Source organism: Cydia amplana, chromosome 16 (assembly GCF_948474715.1).
Source record: "Cydia amplana chromosome 16, ilCydAmpl1.1, whole genome shotgun sequence".
NCBI lineage: Eukaryota > Metazoa > Arthropoda > Insecta > Lepidoptera > Tortricidae > Cydia > Cydia amplana.
The window spans coordinates 2347952-2369446 of NC_086084.1; the positions used below are offsets into that span (position 1 = coordinate 2347952).

The 21495-nt window shown below is 43.4% G+C and overlaps 3 protein-coding genes and 1 non-coding gene across 4 annotated transcripts in view; 3 read left to right on the plus strand and 1 right to left on the minus strand.

Annotated features, from left to right (window-relative positions):
* Nucleotides 1–21495, minus strand: part of LOC134655325 (uncharacterized) — a 113820-nt gene that overhangs the window by 87937 nt on the left and 4388 nt on the right. The gene's annotated exons all lie outside the window — the stretch shown is intronic.
* Trnat-ggu (transfer RNA threonine (anticodon GGU)) lies at nucleotides 839–910 on the plus strand. Its single transcript has one exon. It is a non-coding gene; the product is annotated as a tRNA-Thr (tRNA).
* LOC134655254 (UMP-CMP kinase) lies at nucleotides 1836–2605 on the plus strand. Its single transcript, XM_063510702.1, has one exon. The coding sequence runs from the start codon at nucleotides 1935–1937 to the stop codon at nucleotides 2568–2570; it is 636 nt and encodes a 211-aa protein (XP_063366772.1). The 5' UTR covers nucleotides 1836–1934; the 3' UTR covers nucleotides 2571–2605.
* LOC134655437 (uncharacterized) lies at nucleotides 4576–20191 on the plus strand. Its single transcript, XM_063510905.1, has 13 exons — nucleotides 4576–4730; nucleotides 5606–5709; nucleotides 7644–7715; nucleotides 8501–8650; nucleotides 9943–10141; nucleotides 10975–11145; nucleotides 11581–11744; nucleotides 14746–14877; nucleotides 15644–15775; nucleotides 16551–16715; nucleotides 18100–18225; nucleotides 19182–19279; nucleotides 19986–20191. The coding sequence occupies exons 1-13, from the start codon at nucleotides 4637–4639 to the stop codon at nucleotides 20188–20190; spliced, it is 1812 nt and encodes a 603-aa protein (XP_063366975.1). The 5' UTR covers nucleotides 4576–4636; the 3' UTR covers nucleotide 20191.

The following is a 21495-nucleotide window of genomic DNA, read 5'->3' on the forward strand; positions in this document are numbered from 1 at the left end:
ATGATCAACATGATGATAAAGTTCCCCTGATGCCACTGTGACGGTTATTACAAGCTCAACAGGACTGATGTACTAAAAAAAACTAAAGTTACCATTTACTGAGCCTACAAATGCTTACATTGTTTTTGTATCTTTTCAGGTGTTGACTGACTATATAAAACAGCTGGATCACTTTGTCCACAAGAGAAAAGGTAATGATTCCCTATATTTATAAATTTTATAACTTTATTGCAAAATAGATACCAAACTATTATTGAAATAGAATAGAATAAGTTTAATGTTAAATTTAGGGTCATCATCATAATAGCACTTAAGTAGGTGCATAAAATTGTAAAAAAATTGTGCTGTCTCGCCAACAAACTGCATTTTAAGCAGTTTGGTAGCTTAAAAAAATTGATTATGTATGTGCCTTTAAAATTTTTTAGCTCAAAATGTTCGTAGAAATGTTAAAATAGTTTATTTTTACAGTTATACCATTTATTTGGCTAGTGTAAAACATTCCTACATCCAAAACTCCACCCCAGAGTATGGAATAAGTAGGTGTAAATGTTCAATATGATGATAAACTTCCCCTGATGCCACTGTGATGGTTTACACAAGCTCAACAGGACTGATATCACATCACAAGTCAAAGATTCCACTAAACCTGCTACAAGGAAATAATTGTAGTTTTTGTTCACAGACGTCATCGCGCACAAGGTTTTCGCAGCACGCCTAGTATTTTTTTTAAGTAAGTCTTATTTGACTTGTAGTCGTTTAAGATGTTCTTACGGTAGATGTCAGTAGGCGCCTGCGTCAGGCGCATATGAAATATATGCTGGAAATATTTGTCTTCGGAGTCTCAGTAGTTCAGTTGGCAGAAGGATGGGCTGGTATCCCAGATTCGCGAGTTCGAGTCTCGCTTGAGACTGTTTTTTCACTTTTCCTTTGTTTCTGAACCTTGGAATCTGAATAACTCCATTTATGTGGAAAAATAACCATTGTGTACTGACTTATTTTATCTATCCTCGTACCGCCCAAGATGGACACTCAGTTTCGATGGAATGTCAACCTTAATTAAAAACAAAGTAGGTAGCGTTTCATTTGTCTCGTAAATTTTTCGAAGAAATGAAATTCAACCCAATTGAAAATCCAACAAGATTCAAACTTCCTTGGCTATAATTTTGTGTGGTGGGCGGCACGAGGCTATTCTATGATGAACCTTCACAGACCTGTTCTGAATAATTTTGAGGTTAAACTCTTTTATATCTGATTATTTCTAATCCTTCAAGTTAAGCACTTGGTGTAGTATTTGTCTAAAAGTACGTTTTTCGTTTCAGGTAACAGATACGAGTCTGCGAAGATCAATTTGAAAGGAATATAATAGTATAGACTATAGATAAATATTTATATGAATTTATTAAATAAAGAAATTTAACGAATCATTTATTTTATTCAATCCCTCCTTAGACCTAAAAAAATAACAATAAGTAAATATTATTGTATTATAATTATCATAAATCTTGAAGAAAACCGCACTCAAATCGGTTCATCCGTTTGGGAGATACAAACGAGAACCCACTGAACCGGTATTGCAAAGAACCACTACGTGTATTATATTCTTTGGTAGGAATGGACTGTGGAGTCGAGATCGCTGATATGCGTAATCGCACGAGTGTGGAGGGGGCTTAAGGAAGTCGCCGTACGAGCGTTAAGGACGCAGCTATAAGTTAGAGCGAGAAAGAGATACTTTGACCGCACAAAAGTCGCGTTGCGGTGCGATAGTCTGTTACGGATTTAGAATAGTCTCATAATAAATCGATTTGTCCGTTTCGTGCGGCAAGCCGGCAACACTGATCATAACGTCAAATCACATCTAGCTCAAGGTTATAGCATTGCGCATGTTTTATAAAATAAATTAATTTCAACGAAGTAAATTAGTCACTCTCCGTTTGATGCTGGATCGTGTGCTCCGTCGCTTTTCAGTTTTATTCAACAAGATGGTGCCAGAAGTGGTGTTTGTGCTGGGAGCGCCCGGCTCCGGCAAAGGGACGCAGTGCTCCTTGATCTCTAAACAATACGATTACGTGCACTTGTCCGCTGGGGACCTGCTGCGCGAGGAGCGGCAGCGGCCTGGCTCCGAATACGGAGAGATGATCGAGGAAAAAATCCGTAATGGCGAGATCGTGCCCGTCGAGGTTACTTGCTCGCTCCTACACAAGGCCATGCAGCAATCCGGCAAGACGCGCTTCCTTATCGACGGCTTCCCGCGCAACAAGGACAACTTAGATGGCTGGGAACGCGTGATGACTGACAAAACGAAGCTGCAGTTTGTACTTTTCTTTGAGTGTTGTCGGGATCTGTGCACTGAGCGGTGCTTGGGGCGAGGCGCGGCGGGCAGCGGCCGCTCTGACGACAACCTAGAGAGCTTGCAGAAGAGATTCAACACGTACCTGAACGACACCATGCCTATCATAGACCACTACGACCGCCTCGGCCTCGTGCGTCGAATCAATGCTGAAGTTAGCCCAGCAGAAGTGTTCGAGTGTGTCAAAAAAGCATTCACAGCTGTTGAGAAGAGTGAAAGTTAATTTAATTAACTATATTAATAAATAGGTCAATCTTAGTTGTAATGGTGTTTGACGTGAGGCATTGTTATATCCTGCACAATAGTTATTTATTTGTCGACTATGATATGAATTTACGAATTTCAAATTATGCAAGGATGTTTAGCTTCTACACCAATTGGCTTAATAGCCACAGATAAGATGAGATAATTGATTTGAACAGAGTTTTTCATAAAGTGATCATGTAAGGTGATTAATTTTGATTGTTATAACCAAGACAAAATAATGATTTTGCCTGCTTTCTGTGAAACTATGTTCATTTGTTACTAAACTACTATGATATACAGTTTATGATGAACAATATGTTACACCTATAGTCAGGCCAGCCATCCATCTCATTAATGTCCTTGAAATAGCTATCCATTCAGCAAAAGAATGATTGATGAGAAAGTGCCTAGATAATTGTCAGGTCTGGCCTGACAATACCCTCTAGCCAACATCAAAACTTGAAATTGTTAAGAAAAAAGCAATAACGGTTTGTAAATAAACATTCAATTTAGAATAGAATGCGAGACTTTATAGGCCTCTGGGGGGCTAGAGGATAATATATGTCTTCTTCTTCAGTTGGTCCCTCAATACTGAGGCATGTACATGTACACAACTATAATAAGTATTTTGGCAAAAGTACTTTACAGGTTACGCATCCTAAGTCTTTAAAAGTGTGTAAATGTTTTTCAAAGTCATTGTTCTAAATGATCAGTTGATCACTATTGGCTTTACTTTTAGATAAGACCTGTAATCTTCAAGCTCTAATCAGTTATTATATCTGCCTAATTTACCTTCAATGCAATACATATGTAATGATAAAATATAGCCATACTATTAGTAAAAATACCATGTATACTTAACACATAGCCTGCAGTATGTATGGTGATAGTCATACTGCTAAATCTTAAAGTTTAAACTCAGTATAGCGATAGCAGTTACTGCCAGGAAATGTGTTAATCGAATATGCAGTTATGAAATAATCAGTACAACTACAGTTTTAGAAAAACAATAGATAGATAAGCAGCTTTAGAGCTATTGTGATAGTGCACTTTGTGTTGTATATGTCTAGTCTGGTTTTATTAGTACTCCTACAGGTATAATATATATTCAGAAATTGGAAAATACCCCAACGACATGAACCCTGGCCTGGGGTTGTGAGACCTAAGCTCAAGAGGATTTTAACATTCTTATGTTTATTTTTTAAACATTGCGGGCTTGTGGGTCTAACCAGGGCGGGATCTAGGGTAGAGCGAGTGGAGCGGCCGCTCTAGGCGCCGGATGGCAAGGGGGGCGCCAAATGAGAAAAAAAAAACTTTAATGAAGGGCGCCAAAACCCGATTTCGCTCTACCATGATCAAGGGCTCGGGCCGGCACTTGGTGTAACTAAGGATGGAATGACTGACTATTACGACAACATTCCTGTTACCTTGCAGTCATAGAAAAGTGTACACTTGCTTAAGTTACATGTACTGTAACTACATTATTTATTATCTACTGGTGAGATTTAATTGCAATAGGTAATAGTAATAAAATATCATGTGTTCAATATGACTACTGCTTATTTATGCTGTTACCTACCGTATACTAAAGTCCAACCCACACTAGCGTCTCCCGAGCGTCTAGTAAGGATGAATACACTTTACAATCTTTACATATCACTACATATTATAAAACAAAGTCGCTTCCCGCTGTCTGTCCCTATGTATGCTTAGATCTTTAAAACTACGCAACGGATTTTGATGCGTATTTTTTAAATAGAGTGATTCAAGAGAAGGGTTTATGATGTATCATTTGTTAACCCGTGCGAAACCGGGGCGGGTCGCTAGTATTCTATAAAGAGTAAGGTGGAGGTACTTTCCCAGTACTTTACAGAACTCTATAGAAGGATGAATAAAAAAAAACAATCTTTCTGAATATTTGACACTGACAAATAACAGAAGGACAACAGTCTTGCAACAGTCGTCTGTTACCCGTAACCCATAAGGATGTTTAAATTATATTTCTCTGTAACAGTGAATAATTGTATAACGGGTAAATAAACTATGGCCCGCAAAGGACAGGTTGCCATCCAGGACTCCGTTGAAACGGACGAGGAGTTTGAGCTTTATCTCAATGCAAATGTACAAAGATTGATTTGTGAGTAGCCAGTATTAGGTACATTTGACGACTGGTCTGGCCTAGTGGGTAGTGACCCTGCCTGTGAAGCCGCGGTCCTGGGTTCGAATCCCGGTAAGGGCATTTATTTGTGTGATGAGCACAGATATTTGCTCCTTAGTCATGGTTGTTTTCTATGTATTTATGTATTTGTATATATTACATATGTCGTTGTCTGAGTACCCACAACACAAGCTTTCTTGAGCTTACCGTGGGGATTAGACAATTTGTGTAAAAATGTACTATAATATTTATTTAATTATTTATTTATTTATCTGGTGTTCCATTACGACACCCTGTGCTATAATAAGCACATTAACCTTTTGGACGCCAATTACCCATATATCCGCACCGTAGGTTCAACGCCAAAGACCGATTAATCGGTCACAGACCACAGAGCAACGTAGACCTACGTGCATCCCTATGCATAAAGTTCAATTTCAGTTCTGACACTTCGGTGAAAAGGTTAAATGGCCATATGTACTGTGAAACGTACGATACACGTGCGAATGAGTGATTCGCAACTCGTGTCCATTTAATACACTCACCGGCCGCGAATTTCATATTTTTCACTAAACTATTTCGGTCCATCCGCTACAATCCCACACACAGATACCTAGACATTTTTTTAAATTCTAACTTATAGGTAACACCCGTCTTTTTGCGTGAATGGGGGGTTAAAAAATAAAGTTACCTACTGAGGTCTTTCTAAGCCCCACGGACACGGACGCGATTTCATACAAATTATATGAAAAGTCAAAAACTCGTGGACTTAGGGGAGTTAGGGGTTTTTGAAATTGTCTATGACTGGGACTTGAGAGGATGACGGCAAATGAACCCCCGTAATGGTATTTTAGGTATGGAAGTGTACTCGGATTACTGCGGTCCCTGTCTCGCCACCGCCTTCGCTGTACGTAAGGGCAAGATGGAGATAGGACAAGATCGGATCGCTATGGTCAAGGTATTTTACGAACTTATAGACCATCTACCCATGGAAAACGGTTTACGGTAAGGTGAAATTATACGGCATGAATGTTATGCTAGACTTATATCTGTCGTAGTCAGATCGTATAATCCGCCGTATCACATTACGGCTAGCCGTTTTACAAAACAGGGGCGTTTTGAAATGCGGCGGTTCAACGATTAGCCGGATTGTCATTGCGATACGTCCTTCAATAAGGCGGCCTACGTTTAGCCGCATCGTATCTACTATTTAGATTGTAGAGTGACCAGTTCTTTCGGTCGCCTACGTAACCGGAGTTTGACAATGTTTGCAATTTAATTTATTTTTACCATGGTTCCACCGCACTACACGTGTTTCTTTTCCAAAACATTTCCTTCACGACTTAAATAGACGGAGCCCCGCAAGCGGGGCTCCTATTTCTGGGCGGTTTGCCCTTCGGGCATCTGAAGCTACCTAACGAACCTAACCTACGTACTTACCTACCTACGCTTTTTTCCCCAAAGTGTAATGTTTTCACGGACGTCTCACTAAATCAATAGGTAGGTAGGTTAGGTTCGTTAGGTAGCTTCAGATGCCCGAAGGCCAAACCGCTCAGAAATAGGAGCTTCGCGGGGCTCCGTCTAATAGTTAAGTTGCGAAGGAAATGTTTTTTGAAAAGAAACAGTCCGACGATCTCCAGATTTGATGAACACCCCAGCGTTTTTCATAGTTTGTTGTTGTTATGTCAGGCAGCGCCACGAGTGTTAAAAATGGGAACTAAAAACTGTCAAAGCGGCGGCTAATGACTCGCTGTATTACATTACGGCTAGCCGTGTTGAAGAACGTATGGCAGCGAATACATGCCGGCGGATTTTCATTCAGCCGCATTCAATCCAGCTAATCGTCGAACCGCCGCATTTCAAAACGCCCCGGTTTTGTAAAACGGCTAGCCGTAATCTAATACGGCGGATTATACGATCCGACTGCGACATATCGACCGAGATATGAACCGTGATTACCTTTTGTATTGTTTTCGAGCTCCCGATATTTCGACGCAGTTACATGCATCTTGTTCACGAGTAACTGAAGATAGCGGGGGGATAAGTCTAGTCTAACTAACCGTGAGTCATTCAAATCAAAACTGTTATGAATGTTATGGTCAATATAGCCATTATAGCACCAGTAGCAGTTACTCTTACTCTCTGCTTTTGTAAGTACAGTCGCCGTCAAAAATATGTTTACTTACACTTTTGCACCTTACTCCTTTGTAATAAGGCGAAAAATGTAAACAGTTGACGGCGACTGTACCTACATACATACCTATTTATTTTATAAAAGTATGCAGGTTAAATATCAAAGTAAAGTAGGTAACAGGGATGTTGCGGATGCAGATTTTTTGACATCCGCGGATGCGGATTTTTAAAGGCTCACATCCGCGGATGCGGATGTCAAGATTAGGTACTTAGAAAACGTCAAATATTACATTTTTAGTATTTTTTTATTTAAAAAAACCAAACGTTTCGTATTTGAGCAAGAATATAGTTGCGTTATATTTAATAAACAGTAACTTCGCCGACTTTTCTGGATCTAACGATTTCGTTATAGGTAATGACGAAATTACCTAGCACTTACGCCGCCGTTAAGACGTTCCTGTACCGGCTTGTTCGACATCCGCATCCGCATAAGCTCCGCATCGATTTTATGCGGATGCGGATGCGGATGCGGATGTTGAAAATAATGCGGATGTTCCGCGGTTGCGGATGCGGATGTTCGCAACATCCCTGGTGGGTAAGTAAACCAACAGCACGCGGTCTTTCTAAGTAGTTTAAATAATGTCTCTAAGACCGCCATGTAGCGAGAATTTTATATGTAAATTAAACTGATCTAGGTATGTGTATTCAATTTAGTCCGAATTTTATAAAAATAATGCCACTGTCAATTTTCTTTTTCAGGCCATGTCCGACCATATTGACGCACTTTCCCGATTCAAATACAAAAGTGAACCAGTATTTCTCTTCATATCGGTGGGTAATAGAATATTTTACTTAGGTGCCTACTTCTTGTCGTATTTCACAATAATGCATTGAAAGACAAGAATTATCAGATTCATCTGAATCTAATGTAGATTAGGGAGTAGAAGGTTAGGTCATAGATTAGTATATGATATGGTTAGGTATTCAAATGATAACATACCTATTAGTATAAACTCGTAGCTATCAAAGAGTATAAATTTTATAGAGAGTTACTGTCATGGTAAATTATGTAGCCACGGTAAATTCACCGCCATCTTTTGACAGAAGATTAAAACTGTTAGAACGCCATTTGACTTTGATCCTTATTCTTTCACTAATATGTGTTAATTTGTAAATCTTGAAATTAACGCCATCTAGGCGAGAATAGGCCAAAGGTACGGTATTTCGAAAAGATTGCTACGCCGTAGCACGCTGTATAGCGCGTAGTATAGGCCATAGAGTATATTGAATAATATAATCAATGCACCTAATGTAAAATGTAGACATAAAATAAAGTATTGTTTTTTTATTATGCGCTAGCAACTGATAGGTATGCTAGAAGTCGGTGCCACTGCCAAGCCAAATCTTAATTAAAACATTCATTGCCACCCAGCCAAACAAAACATCCGTGCCAGGCCACAAAAAATCGTCATATAAAGCTGTAGTACCATGTGATCCCGACTATCGGGTCGTTCAGCCTGGGAACAAAATCATAAAATACCCGATATATAGTCGGGTTTTCGGCACTGAATGTGTTAAAAGCGTTTATAAACGGTTGAACACCCTGTTTGTTTTAGAAAGGCAAGCTGACCCGCGCGCTGTTCGGCGCAAACGGGATCGAGCTGTGTCGACTCATCGAGGAGGAGTTGGCGTTAACACAGAAGGAGATTGATACGGGCGCCGAGCGGCCCAAGCAGGAGATCACGGACCAGCTGCCAGAGGAGATAGTTAGTGGATCTAGTTGACATATTGGCTCAAGAGCACGCTTTACATAAAATATCTGGGAAAACATAAATACTCAAAAATGCGCGTCTTCCCAGAGATAAGACCTACCTAGGTCTATCGATTTTTCGCCCCCGAAATCCCTCATATATATAGCAAAAATTTCATCGAATTCGTTAGACCCGTTTCCGACATCCCCAAAATATATAGATAGATAGATAAAGACTTTATTGGAAAACCATATCGTGACAAAAAAATTGAACTTATGATAAGAATAAAACTAAAACTTATGTCTAAGTACTATGTATATGTACAAGAATCGCTCGTTTAAAGGTATCCACGGCGACTGCTTCAGCTCCGTTATTGGAGACGTTCATGTTCTCGCATGTGGCTTATAATTACAAAGGCCCGTGCAGCAGAAAAGCACACTATTACCGTAACTAGGTACCTATACTTAACCCCTCGTATGCTTAGACACGGATCCGTGCGTGGGAATTTTAATCTATTGTTTTAAATGTCACATATGGTCACTTTTTCAATGAACAAATTTGACAGGCAGCATACGAGGGGTTAATAGCCGCTCAAGGGCGGGCTTTCAATAGGCCATCCCATCTGGGACCCAGTTCCTTAAATCGACGGGATTAAAAGTAGGTAATCAGTTTGTTTTTTAGCGACGAAAGAAATACACAATCTCAAAAATATTCGACGACGCTACGCTATCATTATTTGCTGGTTTCTAAAGCAGATTTTCGAGTTGGCACGGAGACTTTGAAATTTATACGGAAGAGGGAAGTGACAAAAACGAAGAAAATTTCTTCTCAGTGTACCTATTCTAAAGGCCCCAGTACACATGGGCCATCGCCGGCCACTCCAAGGAACGCATTTATGCGTTAGAGGGAGCAAGTGATATTCCTATCTCATTCTACCGCATGGCTGCGTCCCTTGGAGTGGCCGGCGATGGCCCATTGTGTACTGGGGCCTTCAGATGTACCTACTCCTTTTTTTTTTGTGGTCGATGTGGGAATGCTGTTACGCATCGTCCCCCTGGCCACAACGTGGGCCCATAATGGGGGGTATGTGGGACTCTCACCTCCCAGCTCTTTTCAGTTGTGAAAAGATCCGAGGGGAGGAGCCTACCCACTAAACCCACACCGGCGTTTCCCACAATATGCCGTTTGGGGAGGCGTCCTGGGATCGCGAGCATTCTACCAGGACGCCCCCCCGAGATGTACCTACTCCTGTGTTCTGCGTAGTGTAAAATAATACTAAGAATACTTATATATTTATTTAAACCCAGATGCGCATCGAAGACGAATTAAAGCTAGAGTCTCAGATGAAAGCGGAGGAAGACCGTATACGAGTCGCGACTCTAGCGGCCCGCAAAAAACGAGTCTCCGAAAGGCTGTCACGCTCCGTGGCCGGCCTGAACTTCATACTGTTCTTCCCGCACTGCCACCGGGCTTACTATGACCTCTACGAGAACTGGGACATGCTTAGTAAGTGGTGTTTACACTCTACCTATTCACTCTCCATCAATCTTCCTTGCCGTATCCGGAAATGGCGACTCTATCAACAATTCCTATCCTGATTATGAAATGCCCTAATGTGGCTCGCAAAATGCGGTCACACGATGCGCAATGGAGAACTCGACTGGACAACTCCATTGCACTATTCACTCTTTAAGTAATATCCCGGCCACACACTCTACGAGTGGTATGGAATACCTACCTACTACTGTGAGGGAAGTAATTATGCAGGGCAGTATGGCGGCCGATGACGAGTAGCGCGACACTACGTCTCTGCCTACTTATTCCCTCTCAACTTCCCATGCCACTCGTCGAGTACATCGTGGCCTAGGTATAAAAATAAACTGGTCTCCGAATGGCTGTCACATCACGTGGTGCTTCAACTTTTGTACCATGTTACCGCACTGCGACCAGGCTTAATACGACCTCTAGAGAACTGGGACTTGCTCAGTTACGCTCTAGCAAGAAAAGACTCTAAGCGGCTCTCACACCACGAGGCTAACAGGAATAAGTAATTTGCCGTTTTTAGGGTTTCAAAAATGATTTCTCGTTTCACGATCAAATACGGAACAGCGAAATCTTTTAACAAGTAATGAAAATGAATTATGAACACAGACAAAAGTTTATCTTTCGAAGTTGCGTCTAAAATGGTAAATAATATATCTACCTCCTTTCTTAGCCAATTGTGAAAACTGAAAACGGATTAATGGGTTCCGAGGAACACTCTATATGTAGGAGAACTCGGCTCTCACTTTCTGATCTCGAAATAAAAGAAATTAAGTATGACAACATTCCCATTGCAGGCATACAAGTAGCAGCCAAGGAGGAGATTCAGATCACAGAGGACATGATACCCGAGGTGCTGTACATGAGCGACGTGGAGCCCAACGAGGCGTGCCTCCACGCGCTCTGCCACGGGCCGGCGCTCGTCGTGCTGTTCAAGTTCTTTGACAACGACTACAGGAGCTTCGTCAGTGAGTGAGACAGACACGTACACAGACAGGGACAGCAGTACACGTGACCAAAGAGGCGTGCGTCCACGCGCTCTGCCACGGGCAGGCCATCGTCTTACTATTAAAGTTTTTCGATAACTACTTTAGGAACTTTGTTCGCACTCGTAAGCATTTTTTCATTTAGATGCCTAATGTACCCATATTATGTTAAGCACCAGTTCTCATTTTAGCTCATCGCGCCAGCCAAGTAAGTAAGTATCTATATTTTGTGATAAAAAGAGTAGAGATTTTAAAAAGTATGTATTAAAGATAAAACCAGTAACAAACAACAAAAACCCTTAGAGATAGAGATTTTTATTTTTATGGAATCATAATATGGCAATGTGAGTACTGAGTAGGCATATTTACTTAAGCGGTCTTGTCTTGCTTTTGAGTGCTATAAAATAATGATTACAGAGGTGCTTCGCCACTTTCTGTACGAGATGATCCCGGAGCCCAAAGAAGACGTGCCCCCGGAGAAGCAAATCCCGCCCATCCCGGCGTACGAGCGCTACGCCACCATCAGCAAGACACCGAGAGAAGTGCGGCGCGACCGTTATAACGCCATGCTGCAGAGACTGGTTAGTTGTGCCCCCGGAGAAGCAAGTCCCGCCCATCCCGGCGTACGAGCGCTACGCCACCATCAGCAAGACACCGAGAGAAGTGCGGCGCGACCGTTATAACGCCGTGCTGCAGAGACTGGTTAGTTGTGCCCCCGAGGAAGCAAGTCCCGCCCATCTCGGCGTACGAGCGCTACGCCACCATCAGCAAGACACCGAGAGAAGTGCGGCGCGACCGTTATAACGCCATGCTGCAGAGACTGGTTAGTTGTGCCCCCGGAGAAGCAAGTCCCGCCCATCCCGGCGTACGACATCGAGCTGCTGCTGCTGCAGAAAGTGGTTAGTTTTGGCACCTGATTAATAGAAGAGGCAAACTAGTCCCGTCCATCCCGGCATACGCTACGCAACTATAATTGGTTAAACCAATGTGTCAGTAAATAAGAACAAAAAAACTATACTCATCCTTTTCTTCCGGGCGCCATGCACCAGCACAAGACAGAGTTAGAGTACGATTCTCTCCGTCTACGCCTGAAATGAGACAGTCCTTTGACAAACTATATCAGCTAGACACCGAGACACAGTGGCGTGCACTTCATAAAGGCAAAAAGGCACTGCCTACCCTACTATAATTCCGATATCTATCCTTTTAAACTGCTTAATTTAATTTATACTTGATCGTATCTGTAATCAATAAAACATTCTAAAATTTAATAAGCGCTCCATCTACCGGTGTCCGTTGTCGTCATCTATAATTCTACGCGACGAAGTTTACACCACGCGGGCCACGCGGCACTAGCGCCGCTGTGCGCCTGCCGCCTTGCACGGCAAAGACAGAAAACATTTCGGTCTAAACCTTTCTATGTGTGCATGTCCGTGAGTCGTAGTTACGCGGTAATGCTTTGGTTTCCTCCGAAAGCGGTGCCGTCATATAGCGGCCGTCTCCATACAAATACTACGACTTCCATATTTAGCCGTATTATTTAGTATGGAGACGGCCGCTATATGACGGCACCGCTATCCTAGGAAAACCGATCTTTACAGTGTAGTGGGCCTTCCTATAAATACGAGCACACAATGATACAAGTAACGCACACATTTAGACGCTGATAGGCAGCGCCTATCGTTCGAATCCTTAACGATGACGGCCGAAGGTTTCCGAATACTTCCGATGCGATGCATGATTACGTGACTATTTTAAAAAGTAGCATTTGTTATGGTAACTTAGTACAAAGACGAGACTACTTTTTTATTCGTTTAGTTTATTTAGGTAAGTTTATTTATTTACATTTTTTATTCGGCCGCCAATTGTTTGTTTGTTTTGGTGAGATAACGATAACAGTTACCGGCAATTAGAATAATTGTGATTAGTGAAAATATGGATATTTTGAATTGTGAACGTTGTACGGTGTGTGTGTGTGTGTGTGTGTGTGTGTACCGAATATTAAAAATTATGCATATTCAAAGCTTTCTTTTAGCAAAAAAAAGTGATTGAAAAGGGCCGGTGAACATCGGAATTGCAGTTAACACAAACAAGTGGTCAAGTAAAATCAATCACTTTTCGTATATTTGCCGTGGTTAATTACATAATTACGTACGTCATTATTAACCGACTTGACAAGGATGTGAAACCATGACGGATTTTTGTTGGTAAGCTAGTAAGACTGTTAGTAGCTCTTATTTTAAGGGTTCCGTACCCAAAGGGTAAAAACGGGACGCTATTACTAAGACTCCGCTGTCCGTCCGTCTGTCTGTCACCAGGCTCTATCTCATGAACCGTGATAGCTAGGCAGTTGAAATTTTCACAGATGATGTATTTATGTTGCCGCTATAACAACAAATACTAAAAACAGAATATAATAAATATTTAAGTGGTGTTCACATACAACAAACGTGATTTTTTTTGCCGTTTTTGCGTAATGGTACGGAACGCTTCGTGCGCGAGTCCGACTCGCACTTGGCCGGTTTTTTTTTTGCCTACCCAGTCTCAAATCTCTGTGCACGCCACTGCCGAGACAAGTGAGGTGCGATCGCTACAACGCCACGCTCTAGAAACAGGTCAGTTGTTATAATTATATTACACGGGTTGCTCACGTATTGTTAATTGTTAAGCCGCAATAAACGCTCCGAGCACTTAATAAATGATTATAATTTAGCCATTTATTTCCAACAGAAAACGATACATAATGCATGACTCATTATAAAGAACATTAATTTATACTATTTACATTTTCCAGTAATTTAATCTACTTAAGATCTTATTTATGCAGTTATATTGTTTTTTTTTTGCGATAATATTATATTGTATGCACATTTATTATCATATTGAAACTATTCTATATTGCGATTATAAAAATTTAAATTCTATTGAATGTCCATTTACCTATGGACATAGGCCTCCTCCATGCTATGCCATAATTCTCGATCGGTGGCGCACGGGTCCATGTGACGCCGGCCACGGCTTGAATGTCGGCGTCTTGGGCGGCCGAGCGGGCGGCGGCTGTGTCTAGGGCACCAATGGCATAACTTTTCGCAAAAACGCTCTAATCTAAGCACTTAACCTAATCTACTAACACTTGGTTGTTCTATAATAAAGAACGTATAGGTATGATAATATTACTATTACTTATTCTGTGGTATAGGTATTAGGCTTTCCAACTCCGGATTCGCTGATGAGGTCTGTCCACTTGAGCTGCCCCCAGTGGCAATACTTATAATAGGCCCACAGTTCACTCTGTCGGCGTCATATATAGTCCTCATCGATTTCGATGACGGCGACCTTAGCAATTATGGATTACGCCTATTATGGGCCCGGATGTGGCTGGCCAGGCCGAACTTGGTCTTAAAGACTCTTTCGGAGGCGTTACAATAGAGTTGGCAGACGCGTTGAGGCGTCATACGTGGTCAACCGCCTTTACTTCTCTTCTGCTTTAACGGAAACCTCAATAACTTCCAGTTTGGTATCCGCTACTTTCAACCGGAGACCCGTTTCTACTCGGTCAGTGATTGTCGATATTGGTTTCAGAAAGACGAGGAGGAAGAACGGCAGCGTCTGGCGGCGGAGCAGGCGCGCCTGGCGCGAGAGGCGGAGGAGGAACGCCTGGCGCAGGAGAAACAGCGCCTTGAGGAGGAGAAGATGGCGCGCATCGCGGCTGGGGTTGGTTTTGCTTTATAGGGTTTATAGGACAAAGAAACATTTCGGTACTGACGAGTGACGTTTATTCATGTTTAACTTGACTTATTTTGTTTGTTAGAAAAAAACAGAACAGACAGAATGTTTCCCTCATTTGTTTGGTAGGTACTGTAAAGTGGCAACTCGATGGTACACCACGCATAACAACAGGTGACCTAGCCAAGGTGATAATCGTACATAGTACATCGACAATGCTAAAAGAAAATAACGAAAAAACGAAAATTTAAATCACGTGACTAATATTTCCATATATGATTTATGTTTCGATTGGCGTTTTCTATTAAGGTTGTCATTTTGGCTAGGCCCCCATCAGGACCAAGCGGTTGTTCGCGATTGGGCAATAGGAACATTAGGTAGGTAAGTATCTGTCACACCCGGAATTAAGCCGTGTCCAGACGAGACAATTTTTCACCAATCTGATGAAATTGTCCGATCGAATCAGGCCGTGCGGACGCAAACGCCAATTTGATTCCCCTATTAAATCAGCAGGTGCGTACATAAAAATGCCAATTTTCGAAGTTAGTATCTATGGAATGCTAGGACAGTTCGTCGAGTGTGTAGCCTGGGTTTTAAAATTGGTGATTAAATATTGTGTATACGTATGGACGCTAGATGAGATTGGCGCCAATTATTTTCCTGATCAAATCGGTCGATTTGATCAGCCCGTCTGGACACGCATTTACTGATCTTGTGTTCCATGATTCTATGACTTTGTATTTACACATTCCAGTTGCCCGCGTCTCCGGAGCCCGAGCCAGTGACCGAGGCGGAGCAACTGCCAGAGGGGGAGGAAGGGGAACGACCCGAAGGGGAGCTCCCTGAAGGGGAGAAGGCGGAGCAGACGGAGGCCACAGAGGCAGCTGTAAGACACATACCACATTAAATGATACAATATTAAGGTTGACTGGTAGAGAATGCTTTTGGCATTAAGTCCGCCTTTTGTACGATAAGTTTTTCTTTTGTGCAATAAAGTTTAAATAAATAAATAAATATTGTTATCGGAACCAACACTCGTAAGGTTCATGGTCGTAACCTATAGTACTTCTTCGGTCGATGAAGTTTAAATCATATTCAATTGGAACAGAGTCGCTTTTGCATTGTTTCATTCAGTTTTCAAACAATGCAAAATCAAGTCTATTTCCGACTCTATAGGTTCAAATTTCAGTGGCAAATTTTGGATTTTTTATTTGTATGGCTGCATGGGCCTTAGGAGGGTAAACGGCACACAGGCGCGTTTTCCGGGCGGGGCGTGAGCATTTTGTATGTAAAAGCGGCGCGCCCCGCTCACGCCGCGCCCGGAAAACGCGCCTGTGTGACGAAGCCTTAAGGGCCAGTTGCACCAACCCTAATTGACGGAGTCAAGGTTGAATGACAATGAACGCTTTAACGACAGACGATTTGGTGCAACCCACCCTAGGTGCACAAATACACAAGAAGAGTAACAAATTTCGAGCAATATTTCATAAGAGTAGTGTCCAGGCACAGGCATAGTCAAAAATTAACAATGTAATAATCCGTCACGAGCTTTATTTAACCAAATGGGTGAAATAGGTATTTTAAGCAACTAAACCTAGGTGCAATAATGTATAGTTTCAAGGTTTCATATTGTTACATAGACATGTCGTTATATTTCCCAGCCGGCTGAAGAAGCCCCTCCCGAGGAGGTAGTCGAGGAGTTCCACTCGGACGTGGAGGTGGAAGGCGAGGAGTACATACCCCCGGGCGGCCTGTTCGTGCCCGGCCTGTACTCGCCGCCCAATGACCTCGCCAAAGCCAACGGACTGAAGCTGTTCTTCCCTAAGGTGTAGTACCAGCGTAGACCGGCTCCTGTAGAGGAGTCAGTTCCCCTCGGACGTGGAGGTGGAAGGCGAGTACATCCCCCGGGCGGGCTGGTCGTGCCCGGTACTTGCCGGCCAATGACCTCGCCAAAGCCAACGGACTGAAGCTGTTCTTCCCTAAGGTGTAGTACCAGCTTAGACCGGCTCCTGTAGAGGAGTCAGTTCCCCTCGGATGTGGAGGTGGAAGCCGAGGAGTACATCCCCCGGGCGGGCTGGGCGTGCCCGGTACTCGCCGGCCAATGACCTCGCCAAAGCCAACGGACTGAAGCTGTTCTTCCCTAAGGTGTAGTACCAGCGTAGACCGGCTCCTGTAGAGGAGTCAGTTCCCCTCGGACGTGGAGGTGGAAGTCGAGGAGTACATCCCCTCGGGCCTGTACTCGCCGCCCAATGACCTCGCCAAAGCCAACGGACTGAAGCTGTTCTTCCCTAAGGTGTAGTACCAGCGTAGACCGGCTCCTGTAGAGGAGTCAGTTCCCCTCGGACGTGGAGGTGGAAGGCGAGGAGTACATCCCCCCGGGCCTGTACTCGCCGCCCAATGACCTCGCCAAAGCCAACGGACTGAAGCTGTTATTCCCTAAGGTGTAGCACCAGCGTAGACCGGCTCCTGTAGAGGAGTCAGTTCCACTCGGACGTGGAGGTGGAAGGCGAGTACATCCCCCGGGCGGGCTGGGCGTGCCCGGTACTTGCCGGCCAATGACCTCGCCAAAGCCAACGGACTGAAGCTGTTCTTCCCTAAGGTGTAGTACCAGCTTAGACCGGCTCCTGTAGAGGAGTCAGTTCCCCTCGGACGTGGAGGTGGAAGGCGAGGAGTACATCCCCCCGGGCCTGTACTCGCCGCCCAATGACCTCGCCAAAGCCAACGGACTGAAGCTGTTCTTCCCTAAGGTGTAGTACCAGCTTAGACCGGCTCCTGTAGAGGAGTCAGTTCCCCTCGGACGTGGAGGTGGAAGGCGAGGAGTACATCCCCCCGGGCCTGTACTCGCCGCCCAATGACCTCGCCAAAGCCAACGGACTGAAGCTGTTATTCCCTAAGGTGTAGTACCAGCGTAGACCGGCTCCTGTAGAGGAGTCAGTTCCACTCGGACGTGGAGGTGGAAGGCGAGTACATCCCCCCGGGCGGGCTGGGCGTGCCCGGTACTCGCGCGCCAATGACCTCGCCAAAGCCAACGGACTGAAGCTGTTATTCCCTGGTGTAGTACTAGTAGTAGGTGTAGTACCAGCATACGCACGTACCTGCGATTCTTCATTAGCTTTCATGGCACAAGTTTGCTGTCTGTACTCCTACCCCCAATTTCTCGATTAATTCTGAAATTATTTCACAATCCTATAGTTATTTGACATTCGACAGGTCATCGCAGGACTGACGAAGATCGAGTCGGAGCACCTCCCGCCGCACACGCTGGTGATGTTCCCGGCGGACAAGCGCGAGGTCGTCAAGGAGGTCGTCGACCAATATCCTGAAGAGATACTCAATGTAACTACGTATCTTTATAATTTTTTTATATATCATTATTTATTCATCGTTCACGCATTAGGCTGTTGAACCGACGAGTACGTCGGACGCTCCAATAGGGGACACGCCCTTATCCCCCCACTTGTCCGACCAGCTTCTTCTTCGGGATGAAGTGGGTTTAGAAGTAAATACACGTCAAAAAAATTATTGGGTAGTCTGATAATAAATAACTTACAGCGCCTAATTACAGCTTTACGAGATTTATTAACTCATTTGGTTTGAAGAAGACAGCTGAATCAAAATGGCTTGCTATTCTAGACTGAGGGCTGTTCCATTTTAAAGACATCAAAGACATGCCATTCGGACTGAAACGCGTCACTTAATCAGGGGGCCAATAGTCAAGATGGCAATCGTGCTTCGACAAAATGCCAAACAAATATAAAAAAATACGATATAGTGTTGAAGGAATAAGGTTATTTTGAATTGAACACCTCAGTCGTTTAGGTACTTCTGCTGCTATGCTATTGTATGTGGCATAATGGCTAAACGGAGGGAATTTCTAAAATTAGGTATAAATCCACTGTGTCGATCGATTACGCTAGAAATATGTAGGCTGACTTCTGACCCGGTATTCACGATGTGTAGTCATTTAGATAATGCAACAATGTTAGTCGCATCCGACGGTATTTGCAGTGTGAATTAAAATGTCAATAACAGATAATACTTGCAATGGCAACTGCATAAGAGTTTCCTACTGATTTCAGCTCTATTATAGCTTCCTAGGTTCCTATTACTGATATTTCGAAGTGCAGGTCTTTGTGAGAAAACATCAGCTAATGAATTAAAACATACATACATACAATCATAGGTACAGGTGTAACTGAACCTCCTTTTTTTTTAAAGAGCGTTAAAAGTTTCTTTCTCCGAAATATTGGTCAAATTATTGGTTTTAAGTGCAATTTAGGTCTGTTTTTCAGTTGGGGATCTTCCACGGCGATGATTTGTACTCGCTGGAGCACGTGGCGTACACCGTCAAGCAGTACGACAAAATGGAGCGGGGCTATCCGTACAAATCGTAAGTCTGATACTATTGTCTTATTGTTAACATGAGTCTCTTCCGGGCTAGCACATTACTGGCGCGACAGTATCTCGCGCTCTCACTACCCGTCCTTCTTTAATTCACATAGAAAGAGACGGTAGTCTATCTCGTGGCGAGATATGTCGCGCCAATCATGTGCTAGGCCTACAGATTAGAAATATTTAATACTTTCAGCGCCAAGCGCCCCATTCCCAATAGGTACAAAATGAAAACTAATAACGTGTCCTTGACAGTGAACATGTTAAGACCAACACACAGACATATCGAATACCTAATATAGGTTACCCAGTAGCTCTAGTTTCGTATCAAGACGGGTGCTAGTTGTAGCCTAAAGTGGAGTCCAGACGAGAACATTTTTCGCCAATATGATGAAATTGTCCGATCGATTCAGGCCGTGCGGACGCAAACGCCAATTTGATTCCCCGATCAAATCAGCAGGTGCCGCCACAAAAATGATTTCGAAGTTAGTATCTATGGAATGCAAATTGGTGATTAAATTGTGTATGTCTGGACGCTAGGTGAGATTGGCGCCAATTATTCTCCTGATCAAATCGGTCGATTTGCCCAGCTCGTCTGGATTTTACATAGAGAGCAATTCCATATAGTCACGATCCTCAAACATGAGCGAACGACTAGTAAATTTTGTATAGGATCAAGACCAATTAAGTTGTTCGTTGTACAGCAAAGACCGCGTGGCGGTGATGGTGTCCCGTAAGCGGAGTCTGCCGCTGCTGCAGCTGGCCGGGCTCAACCCGACCTATATCAGTATCGACCCGCCTACGGCCGTGCGGGACTGTCTTACCCTGTTCCCTGTAGGCTACGGAGACGATTATGAGGAGGAGGAGAGCGTAGTTGAAGAGGAGATTGTGGTTGGTTACTTACCTTAGTCCAACAATAGCCAGGTTCAACCCGACATACATTAACATCGACCCTCCTAAGGCTGTGCGAGACTGTCTTACCCTGTTCCCTGTGGGCTATGAAGATAATTACGAGGAGGAGGAGAGCGTAGTTGAAGAGGAGATTGTGGTTGGTTACTTATTTTAGACGTGTTCAACCCGACATACATTAGCATCGACCCTCCTACGGCCGTGCGAGACTGTCTTACCCTGTTCCCTGTGGGCTACGGAGATGATTATGAGGAGGAGGAGAGCGTAGTTGAAGAGGAGATTGTGGTTGGTTAGTCCAATAATAGCCAGGTTCAACCCGACATACATTAACATCGACCCTCCTAAGGCTGTGCGAGACTGTCTTACCCTGTTCCCTGTGGGCTATGGAGATGATTATGAGGAGGAGAGCGTAGTTGAAGAGGAGATTGTGGTTGGTTACTTATTTTAGTCCGGTGGTAGCCGTATTCAACCGGACATACATTAACATCGAAATCGGGTTCCTACGGCCGTGAGGGGCTGTCTTACCCTCTTAATCTTAAGTACTATGAGGAGAGCATTGTCAAGGAAGAGATTGTGGTTGGCTACGTTTCTGAAATTCTATGTATTAATATAAATTGTACCTACATATGTGATTTGATTTAGATTGTAACTACAGTGTTCTGTTATTTTCAGGAAGCGCCACCAGAGCCGGAACCAGTTGTTGAGGTAAGTAATAATTACTTCATGATATATTTTTGGCCGGTACTGTATTAGCAAAGAGAATAGATTTTATAGAGAGTTACTGTCATGGTAAATTATGTAGCCACAGTAAAATTACCGCCATCTTTTGACAGAACGTCAGAACGTCACTGAGGAGCATCGTTAATAATGGCGTAACCGCCATCGACAATAAGGTCCCTTTTCATAGATAACGCCAGATATAATTTAATGTAAGCGGTGGTGGCCGAGTGGATATGACGTCCGACTTTCAATCTGGAGGTCGCGGGTTCAAATCCTGGCTCGTACCAATGAGTTTTTCGGAACTTATGTACGAAATATCATTTGATATTTACCACTAGCTTTTCGGTGAAGGAAAACATCGTGAGGAAACCTGCATACATCTGCGAAGAAATTCAAAGGTGTATGTGAAGTCCCCAATCCGCATTGGGCTAGCGTGGGGACTATAGCCCAAGCCCTCTCGCGCATGAGAGGAGGCCTGTGCCCAGCAGTGGGACGCATATAGGCTCACATTATTATTATTATATTATAATTTAATGTGAAATGTTTATTGGCAGGCTGAACCAGCCGAGAAAGAAGGAGATGAGG

Excerpts from the sequence above, each read along its gene's own strand:
- LOC134655254 (XM_063510702.1), top strand. The coding sequence starts at position 1,935 with ATGCTGGATCGTGTGCTCCGTCGCTTTTCAGTTTTATTCAACAAGATG.
- LOC134655437 (XM_063510905.1), top strand. The coding sequence starts at position 4,637 with ATGGCCCGCAAAGGACAGGTTGCCATCCAGGACTCCGTTGAAACGGAC. Across the intron at positions 11,745-14,745 it reads ACGCCATGCTGCAGAGACTG|AAAGACGAGGAGGAAGAACG; the intron begins GTTAGTTGTGCC and ends TATTGGTTTCAG. Across the intron at positions 19,280-19,985 it reads CGGGGCTATCCGTACAAATC|CAAAGACCGCGTGGCGGTGA; the intron begins GTAAGTCTGATA and ends TTCGTTGTACAG.